The sequence below is a fragment of the Cannabis sativa genome, chromosome X (genome assembly GCF_029168945.1).
Source record: "Cannabis sativa cultivar Pink pepper isolate KNU-18-1 chromosome X, ASM2916894v1, whole genome shotgun sequence".
In the NCBI taxonomy this organism is placed as follows: Eukaryota; Viridiplantae; Streptophyta; class Magnoliopsida; order Rosales; family Cannabaceae; genus Cannabis; species Cannabis sativa.
Genome location: NC_083610.1, coordinates 47,038,410 through 47,049,309, shown reverse-complemented (window position 1 = coordinate 47,049,309; position 10,900 = coordinate 47,038,410). Strand labels below are relative to the sequence as shown.

General features: G+C 29.6%; 1 protein-coding gene and 1 long non-coding RNA gene across 2 annotated transcripts; one reads left to right on the top strand and one right to left on the bottom strand.

Moving 5' to 3' along the window:
* Positions 1-6,838: 6,838 nt before the first annotated feature.
* On the top strand, positions 6,839-8,759 carry LOC115713754 (cyclin-dependent kinase B2-1). Its single transcript, XM_030642236.2, has 8 exons — positions 6,839-7,250; positions 7,324-7,465; positions 7,540-7,601; positions 7,681-7,792; positions 7,873-7,966; positions 8,057-8,126; positions 8,238-8,376; positions 8,482-8,759. The coding sequence occupies exons 1-8, from the start codon at positions 7,018-7,020 to the stop codon at positions 8,572-8,574; spliced, it is 945 nt and encodes a 314-aa protein (XP_030498096.1). The 5' UTR covers positions 6,839-7,017; the 3' UTR covers positions 8,575-8,759.
* Positions 8,739-9,569, bottom strand: LOC133032786 (uncharacterized). Its single transcript, XR_009685391.1, has 3 exons — positions 9,510-9,569; positions 9,323-9,421; positions 8,739-9,233 (listed from the first exon to the last, which is right to left on the bottom strand). It is a non-coding gene; the product is annotated as an uncharacterized LOC133032786 (long non-coding RNA).
* Between the last annotated feature and the right edge of the window lie 1,331 nt (positions 9,570-10,900).

Below are 10,900 nucleotides of genomic sequence, written 5' to 3'. Positions count from 1 at the left end.
TAAACATTCTAGCAACCTTTTATTCGATCAAGATTGGAATTCGCCGTTGTCCCGTTTAAAGTAGAGTCAAGGCAATTCTATCTTATGAGCTTCCACCATTGTTTCATAATTTGCAAGTCAAGTATGGTCGCCACCATTAGTGGTGATCCATACCATACAAAACACTTACAAACTACTTATCATGCGAGGTTAAACGGTGCGAAAGTGCTAATGAACGTTCCTCCATTACGGAGGATTACTCACTAAAACAAACGCAGTGTAAAACCCACAATGGAGATCGAATGTCTCTTGATAATAAAGCTCATTATTTAAAAAGAGTTGTATTTTCTTTTATTCTCTTTATTTATTCTATTTATTTTAAATATATATTTATTTAATTAAAATTTCCAATTTAGAATGAAAAATTCTAAATATAAATTTTAATTTAATATTTATAAATTTTACTTAGATGGATATGAAAATAACATGAATTATTTCCATCTTAGTAATAATTTCCAATAAATATTTAGAAAAAAATATTTAAGTTGTTACAAAATTAATTTAAATTAATTTACAACTCAAATTTAATTTTCTATAAATATATATTGCATTTCGAAAAATTAAAGTATATAAGAATACAATTTTCGAAAAATGCATATTAAAATAAAAAATAAATCCTGGAAAAATTATTCTAATTTAATGTTGGCCCAAAATTAATTAATAAAATTAATTTACAACAAAAAATATAATTTTCCTATTTAATTAAATATATAAGAAAAATTACAAATATTTAAGTATGATGATGAAAATCAACTTAAATATTAATTTTCTATTTAATTAAATACACTAGAAAAATACTTCAAGCAAAAATATCACCTATCTAGATTTTCCTTTGACTAATTAATTCAATTTCTAATAATATACTTTAATTCAATTTATTTTAGATTAATCAATAAATGAAAAAATCATTGATTTAAGTTGATCCAAGAATTAATTAAAATAAATAATTAATTTACAACTTAATCTATTTTTCAAGATAAAATTCGAAATTCTAGCATTTAAGAAATGCAATTTCGAAAAAAATTGATTAATAAAATAAAGAAAAAATATATTTTGAAAATTATTTAAATTTAGTTGAAAAATTAAATTTCAACTAAAAATAATTTTCTATTTAATTAAATGTCATGAAAAAGAAATATTTAAGTATGATGATAAAAATCAACTTAGATATTTAATTTTCAAATTAATTAAATGTATTAAATTCAAGAAATAAATAATTAAGTGTAGAGAAGACTTAATTATTAATCTCTAGTTTAATACTAGGAAAAATATACTTAAAATAAATTGTACCAAAATTAATTATATAAATAATTAATTTCACAATTTATAATATTTTCCTATTTAATATTAGAAATAATAAGTAGTCTATAAATAACTATCTAGAAAATATCTTATTTGGCTAAGTATCTTTTCCACAAAATTTGAAAAAATATCTAATTTAAGTTGTACTAGAAAAATCTAGAACTTAAATATTTTCAAATTTAAATTTAATTAAATATCAAAAATTAAGTTGTAACCACTTAATTTGAAAATATTCCATTTTAAGTTAATATTTGAAAAGATATTAACTTAAAAAAAATATCTAAAGAATCTTAATAACCAATGCCTAAAATTCCTCAACTTAATTTTTTTTTTTTGAAATTTTGAATTCAAAAGATATTCAGATTTAAGTTGGTTAGTTGAAGATAACTAAATATCAACTTAAATAGGAATATTTAATGAAAAATTTAAATTAAGTTCCAGAAAGAATCTAGATGGTTATAATTCTATATTTAATTAAATGCAAGAAAATACATATAGTTTAGCTTAGAATATAAAATTCCTTAAACTATATTTTTCTTAAATTAATTTCAAAATAAATGAAATTAATTATGTTCTTAATCAATTTTATTAGGTTAAACTAGTTTAATTAACCTAGTATCCATTCAAATCGAGCAAATGGGCCTTCACACTTGGGGGAGTTTGTGTGAGGGGGTGCTGGGTTCAGTATGTCGTACCCACTTCTATGGCTCCCAACTCTCACACAAGGCCCAAAAGAGAGGAATTTAACCTTAATAAGAACAACTGTTATTAATTGAATAGGCCCAAAAACTAAATGGGCCTAAATAAATCCTATCAAGAACTATGATATTTTATTTAGCAACATTAACCTATATGCATCTATAATAAAATTAAACACATAGGCTCACACAGGCACACTTTGGATGGGTCCTATCATGTTGCTAGGTCATACACAGATGAAAGAAGATTGTAAATATACCTGTTACAAATTATTATCTTGACCAGTGGAGCCATCGATCATTGATTCGGCAAAAAGTAACCATGGCTATTTGCAATCAAGTAATAATAGGTTTTAAAAACTTACACATAAGCTAAAACACATACTCCTGCAACAAGGTTAGTTGGATAGTTGGATGTAGGATTTATTTAATTTTAAATTAAATATTTAATTTCGAAAATAATTAATTAAATAAAAAAAAATAATTATTGAAAAAATAATTATTAAATATTTATTAAATTTTTCGAAAAATTTAAAAAATTTGAAAAATTCGAAATTTTTAAAAAAAATCTAAATTTAAAATTAAACCTACAATTTTTGAAAAATTAGGTTTCAACCAACCTAAATATCATTTCAAAAAAATTGCTAACTACTTTTAAATTTTAAATGTTATTTTATAAATAAAAATTAAATAAAAAATTAGAAAAGATAAATAAATATCTTTTTCAAATTTTAAATGTAATTTAAATAAATAAAATAACAAAATTTAAAAAAAAATAGCAAAATATCTTATATCATTTAAAAATTACATGATTATTAATATCTTATTTTTAAATTTAAAATAAGATAAGATATAATCAAATTTTAAAATAAGATAGATTTTTTAAGCAAAAAGATAAATACTAATTCTATTCAAATTCAAATTACACTAATATCTTGAATTAAATTAAAAAAAAATTTAAATTAATTCAAAATGATAATTAGAATTGAATTAGGAATAGTAATAGTATATATACAAAACCATACAAAAAATAGTGGAAGTTAATTCCATGAAAAGGTATGAAAAATTGAAGAAAAGGAAAAAAACCGAAACTGTACGGACAGTCACATCATAGAAACTATCGGTACTCGATTTTGTTAAATCTTCAAAAATCATAACTAATTCAAATAAAATCCAAATTGAGTTCGTAAAAGGCTAACTTGCTTAATTTTTTCCATACTATCCAATAAAAATAATTCCAGAACCGAAATAACAATTATTTTTCACGAAAATTTCACAATCATCAATCAATCATCAAATAACACTCAATACAACATGATACCATCCAAAGAACATACAAACAATCGTTTTAAAGTCCAAATTACATGTAAGTAAATCAATTACCATGGCTGCGAGGCCGGTTGTTGGAAATTATTTTACCGGGATCTTAGATCTACTCACAAGTATGTTTATTAACATCCTAAATATGAACTTTCTAAAACGATAAATTAAACACATATAAAGTTTAAGAAACCTTACATTGGGTGCGGCGGAATATAATGACTCCTTCCGTTCGAGATATCTAGCCCTTGATTCCTTTCTCCGTAGCAGAGCATTATCAATATACGAACACGGATCTCTTTCTCCGAATCTTTGATGCCGAATCTCCTTTGCGATGATCTTTCTTCACGATCTTCCTCACTATGATCGAGGTATCACTTGATGTGTGTGGGCACTACTCTAATCACTAAGAGAGGTTCGAAATATTGAGGAAGAAAAGAGAGAGAGAGTGGCGGCTAGAGAAGAGAGTGGAGGCTCGGGTTTTTCGATTCGAAAGTGTGTTATTTTCCCTTTGAAGCCTTCACTATCTATTTATAGCATTCCTCTACGGGTTTGATTTGAATTATATGGCATTAAAATAATGAAAAAATCATTTAAAAAGCTACAAAGGTGGCCGACCATACACTTAATGGATTGGGCCTTGGGCTTTGCAATTTTGCAATTTTAACACCTTTTGTATCGATTTTCTCAAAAATGCCAATTTCCTAATTCAATCATTTAAATGCCAATTCTAACTATTTAATAACTATAAATAATTATTAAATAATATTGTCATTTATCATATTTATTAATTGAACCATACAAAGTATCATAATTAACAAATATGCCCCTATAAACTCTTTCTTTACAATTTCGCCATTACTTAGTGAAAATTTCACAAATAGACATAGTCTAATTCGTGAATTATAATTGATTAATCAAAACCAATTACATGAGTCTTACAAGCAATATTATCTCAACTAGTGGGGGGACCATGGGTCTATATAACCGAGCTTCCAATAAGTAGATCAAGAATTTAGCACTAAAATTCACTAACTTATTAATTCTTCGTTGAATCCACGCATAGAACTTAGAATTGCACTCTCGGTTATATAGAATGCTCTATATGTTCCATCATAGACACATCATTAGTTATCCATTGTTATAATCCTAATGTGATCAATGATCCTCTATATGAATGATCTACCTTTGTAAAGGGATTAAATTACCGTTACACCCTACAATGTATTTATTCCTTAAAACACTTGACCCCGTATAAATGATATTTCAGCTTATGTGAAATGAGTACTCCACCATTTATGTTCGTTTGGTCAAGCTCGAAGGAGATCATCCTTTGCTTACTATTCGCCAGATAGAAGCTATAGATTCCATGTTTATGATAGCGCTCCCACTCAATTGCACTACCGTGTTCCCAAAATGTACGTATCACCCTGACCTAAAAGTAGGCTTAACTAACAAATCAAAGAACACGAATAGCCTTTCAAGATTGAGCCTAATCATATCAGGATTAAGATCATTTGATCTAGGATCAACTAGGCGATATTGACTTGAATAGATATTACGGTAAGTTTAATAAATCTAAGTCAAAGTTCAATATCGGTCCCTTCCGATGCATACTCCATGCATCCAACCTGAGCTTTACTTTAACCAATGCTCTGGAAAGAACATAGTATTTCTCCAAATACAAGTAAACTCTTGTTGTAGATTATCATATCAGTAAAACCCTATGTCTGATAAATCTAGGAAACTTTATTCACATAGTCATGTTTACTTTCCAATGTGTTGACGACACAATAAACAGGATCAAGTATGTGAAAAGGGTTTCAGATGAATTTATACATTATGTACATATAATCATGAAATAAATCATGTGAACCATGCAACATTAAATGTTATTTCTGATCTATATTAATAAGTAAATCTGATTATATTGAAATGAGTTTTATTTAGGGCATAAAACCCAACAGGTTCACCAATTGAAGACATGTTTCCTTCAATAAGTTCTTTGTTGGCACTCTGCCATTGTCGCTAATGCATCTAGCGTGGTCTTCCCCCAAGGTAGGATAAGTTGAGAGATTTGACTAACTACGGAGTCCATCTATCTGGCTATGATTTGCGCAATGGTCGTCTGAATCTCACCCTGAAATTTTTCCAATCCCTGGTTCACTCTCTACACGTCTTGGCGAAGTTCCAAGACCTCTTCCTCAATCTTTTCTTCGATAATGTTAGTCGTTGTGTCTTTCTTCGATCCCATGAATGAATGTTCTGATACCAAATAATAAGAATTTCCTATTTATATACTTTTCACCCCTTTTACAACAACTTAAAGCATTATTTATACCACACTCCATAGGAACTACAGAAGGACTCACCCACACCCAATTAGTTCCCACAAAACAGAATTACAATGCCAATTAATTCCTTGTGGCATTTCCATCTTTAGCTTTCGTATCCCTCTTTCTTGCATAAACATAAGTGATAGGTGGCCTATCATTATGCTTAGCAATACTTTTTGGAATAGTGCAAGAAAACTTATTTTTTTATGTCATAAAACCATGATGCTACGAAAGCATTCCCAAAACGATGCTTGGCTATATTAAAATTTTGTTGATGCATAACTTAGAATGTATAGAACTTTAAATTTGGAATGTAGAATAATAAATTTTGAGATTGTTGTTTGGGTAATGAAGTTTGAGATTTAATTTTAAACAATTAGGCCACGTTTGGTTGGAAAATATATTTTTTTTTCTTTTTCATTTTATTTTATTACCTCAAACTAAACACCACCTTCAAGTTTTGTATTATAAGAATAAAAATGAGAATAAAAAAAATAAATAGAATCAAAATTAAAATGCACAAAAAGAGTTATTAAATTTTTTCTCATTTTGTATTAGAATGATCTTTTCTTCCGTATTAAAATGAAATAGTCATTCTATTAAAATGATAAAAAATTCATTCTATTAAAATAATATTCTAAAGAGTAAAATAAAAATTACTTCCAACAAAACACACCTAATAGCTAATACTAAGGGTGTGATTGGTTTAGGATTTGAAAACTATTTTATGTTTTTGAAAATTAAAATGGTGGGGGTCCACCTAAGAATTCTTGATTGGTTGAGTGTTTTCAAAAACAAAATTTGAATACTATTTTGAGTTTTAGGCTAAAAAATGAAAACACCATTTTTATGTTTCTTGTGTTTTCAAATCATTGAATCCAAAAACTCTCCAATTATTCTTTTACTTTTTTATTTTGAGATTACCAACCAATCACATATTCAATTTTTTAAAACTCAAAAACATTAAATCACACTACAACCAATCACATATTTAAAAACAAATTTTCACTTACAAAATTTAAATTTTTGTTTCCAAAACACATTTTTAAAAAACACAATTTTTGAATCACAAAATAAGATGTTGAATGAGAGTGAATGGGCCAATGTTGGGCCTCCAATCGCTAAGAGCTAGGCCCAATTGAAATTAAAGGTATAGCTGAGGGGCTTTTTGGGAAAACAAAAGTAGGAGAGGCTCTCTGACCCATATTTGAATTTCAAAAATCCCTCCCAAATTCCCAATTTCATTTGCTGTAAGAAGTGAAAGAGTCTCTCTCTCTCTCTTGCGTTTCTATCGATCGGTATACTGTTCCAAGAATCTGAGGATGGAATCACCGGAGGCAACACCCACTCTATCGGCCATGGAAGCTTTCGAGAAGCTGGAGAAGGTTGGAGAAGGAACTTATGGAAAGGTTTATAGAGCTCGAGAGAAGGATACTGGAAAGATCGTCGCTCTCAAGAAAACCCGTCTCCATGAGGACGAAGAAGGTGTTCCTCCCACTACTCTCCGTGAGATCTCCATCTTGCGAATGCTCTCCAGGGATACTCATGTCGTCAGGTAAACTTCTTTTTTTCTTTTCTTCTTTTAAGAAATAAGGTTTTTGATTTTCAGTTGTTTGAATTGAATTTAGGTTACTGGATGTGAAACAAGGGTTTAATAAGGAAGGGAAAACAGTTCTGTATTTGGTGTTTGAGTATCTGGAGACTGATCTGAAGAAATTCATTCGTTCATTTCGTCAAACTCCGGAGAAAGTCCCTCTCGATACCGTCAAAGTAATAATTATTTCCCTATTGTTTTGATGTATTGTGTGGTTTCATTCAGTAGAAATGAACTTGTGCTTTTGCAGACTCTGATGTTCCAGCTTTGCAAAGGTGTAGCCTACTGCCATGGTCACGGGATCTTACACAGGTCAAAATCCATCTCTTTCTTCATATCTTTCATTATTCTCTTTTCAGAACTTTGAGTGTACTCACATTTGTCTTTGCAGGGATCTTAAGCCACACAATATCCTCATGGATCCGAAGACACTGATGCTTAAAATTGCAGATCTTGGGTTAGCTCGAGCCTTCACTGTTCCACTTAAGAAGTATACTCACGAGGTATATTGTTATTATTATTCACTATTTCTACTCATTAATTATGTCCTTGATGATAAAAGACTTTTGGATTGTTGTTGCAGATATTGACTCTCTGGTACAGAGCTCCTGAAGTCCTTCTGGGGGCCACTCATTACTCAACTGGAGTGGATATGTGGTCTATTGGTTGCATATTTGGTTAGGATTAGCTCTTCTGTTCCCTTCTCTCATTTTTTTTCCTCCACATTTTATGTCTTTAAACTCATCTCTCCTTTTATTACCTTATAGCTGAGCTAGTCACCACACAAGCACTCTTCCCAGGTGATTCAGAGCTTCAGCAACTCCTACACATATTCAAGTTCGTTGTACTCTCCCTTGAGTATTGGCTTTATGTAATAGTTTGATGTTATTATTTATACCTTGTCGTTTATTTTTTACTTGCTTGTCTTTTTATTTGATTTTCATACAGGTTATTAGGAACTCCGAACGAGGAAATGTGGCCAGGAGTAAGCAAGCTAATGAACTGGCATGAATATCCCCAGTGGAGCGCTCAAAGTTTGACCAAGGCTGTTCCTAACTTGGACAACGATGGATTGGATCTGTTGAGTGTAAGTTATGTAATGAGATCACATTATTCACAATATAAAGACATTGTTAATACCATAATGACAAGTTGCTCAAATTTGATTAAAAATATTATCCAACTTTTGCAGCAAATGTTGCAGTATGATCCCTCAAAGCGTATCTCAGCAAAGAAAGCTATGGACCACCCTTTCTTTGATGGTCTCAACAAGGATGCTCTTTAATAACTAAACAAAACCACAGGAGTGAGATTGAGTTGGAGACAGGGGTTGCTGTTCTCAAGCATTGTTATATTTCTAGTTACGTAATAGTATTAGTTGGTGCAACTGTACTGGGTAGGTATGTAACAACTTGATAAAGTTGTGTGTAGTAAGAAGACAAAGTATTATGCAAATTTTAATTCCCTTAAGTCGTGTGACTCATTTCCATCATGTCACAAGGTCACATGAAATATGTGCACCAAATAGTAAGTGAAATTGATGCTAAGGCATAAGTCCAAAACAAGATAACAGAACAGAGCATTCTTTCTCTCCGACTCCAAACAACTAGAGATTTCTGGATTCTCTGTTCTCTTAGACCTTAAAAAGACAACAACAACAAAGCTAATCTGAAGTCTTAGTAGTTTAGTCATCTTAAATGTAGTATGCTTTTTGTTAGGCTCTAAGAAGATTTCCTAGAATTATACGGGTGAGGACTGGTATGGCTCCATCCCTGTAGAGTTTTGGAGAACAGTTTAGATGGTTAATAAGATGTAGAGATTTTGGGAAAAACATAGGTTGTACCCGAACAATACAGCAGTGTCCTGGATCACTCTAAGTGGAGCACCACTTCCTATCAAAGATTTTCTGAATAGAGGAACCACTCCAATTATGTATCCAATAATCTACATAACAGAAAATAAGTGTGTTAAGAGTTGAGAGAGTCCATAAATAAATGATCAAAAATATACAGAACATAATTTTGTTGCCTAACCGCTCCAATAGTTGAAGGGGCCAACAATGCCTTGAGATTTAACTCTTTAAACAGTTTAACCAAACGTTGTTTTATCCCTGAACTTTCTGAATTCCCCACCTGCATGCAATTAAGCTCAAGAAAGATGAATAATGTGATTAATTTTGTATTAGAAAAAAGAAAGGCTTGTCAGTAAATATTGTAGAACCTTAGCAGCTGAAGATTCATCATCGTGTGTGGTCTTCGGCAGTACTTTTTCTTCACCTGCAACATACCCAGGTGGTCGTTGCAATTCATGGGAAGGAAGTACTACTAGTTCTTCTATGAACCTTTAGTTGGAAGGAATGAAAATGTAAAAATATAAATAAAAATGAAAATAGGAATGAAATTGAATAAAAATTAAAACGCACAAAAAAAAATAATAATTTTTTTTTTCTTATTTTGCATTAGAGTTGTTTTTTCTTCCATTTCAAAACGCAAGTCTTTCCAATACTTTAAAATATAACCAAACAAATGAATGTAATAAAAATTATTTCATTTTCATTCTATTCCATTTTATTATCTCCAACCAAACACCATATAGTTTCGACCCACTCCAAACGTGCAGATCTCATAAAGAACTTAGATAACAAAAAAATAACGATTTGACATTAGAGTCAAATTTAATCGCAAACCATCGCAAAACTATCGTTACACATTATTGTACTATCTTTATTTCTTTCAGAAGATCAAGTTTGAATGACACCATCATTAAAATATCATTTATTTATTTTTTTAACTATAAAACAAGTTTTCATGCCCATTGCCAAGTTCATACATACAGTTAAGACATTTTTTATTTTTATTTTTTTGAACAAAGACATTTTTGTTCATTACGCATTAAAATGTAATATGTTAAAATTAAAAAAACACGTACTTTATTTTATCGTAAATATATTTATTCTATTCTTATATTTAATTTTTCTTTTGTTGAAAATATAGTATAAAATATTGTACTCTTATACGTAATATGTTTCCTCAATAGGGAATATTATTTTTATTTTATCTCAAAATGGAAAAGATTTGGTAGATGAGCCAACTAACACTTTATTGGTTGTTAATGTTTCAAAAATGGATCATAAGTGGGTTCTGGTATCTAGGTCCACCAGTTATGGTTTTTATCCCATATGTTGAAATTTTTAATTTTTTTTACTGAGGGACGGAATTTTAAAAAAAGAATACTATGTAAGTTTTATACTGTGTATTGTGTTAAGTTTTCATTGTTGTTCCACGGTTATTTTTTAGTTGTTCTACTGTTGTTTTCAATTGTTCTGTTTTGTTGTTTTACAATTGTTTTATAAAAAGACAGTATTTTTGTAAAAGATTCCATGTGATAGTAAAATTATAAATGTTTGCCTAAAATTCAGTATTTTTATAAAAACTCCTCTGAGTTTATTATCATAAAATTGTCATGGGTTTGGGAACCCTTACACTTTTCAATTCCTTAAAGATATTATTATCCAAAAGAGACCGAACTTTATTTTTCTTTGTTAGATATTGAGTAAGCTTGATAGTATGGAAATGACACGTTTGCCTGTGGGTTTTGAGGGTATGTTTGTT

Coding starts and splice junctions, on each gene's coding strand:
- LOC115713754 (XM_030642236.2), top strand. CDS start 7,018: ATGGAATCACCGGAGGCAACACCCACTCTATCGGCCATGGAAGCTTTC. Junction 7,793..7,872: donor TTAAGAAGTATACTCACGAG/GTATATTGTTAT, acceptor TTGTTGTTGCAG/ATATTGACTCTCTGGTACAG. Junction 8,127..8,237: donor CAACTCCTACACATATTCAA/GTTCGTTGTACT, acceptor ATTTTCATACAG/GTTATTAGGAACTCCGAACG.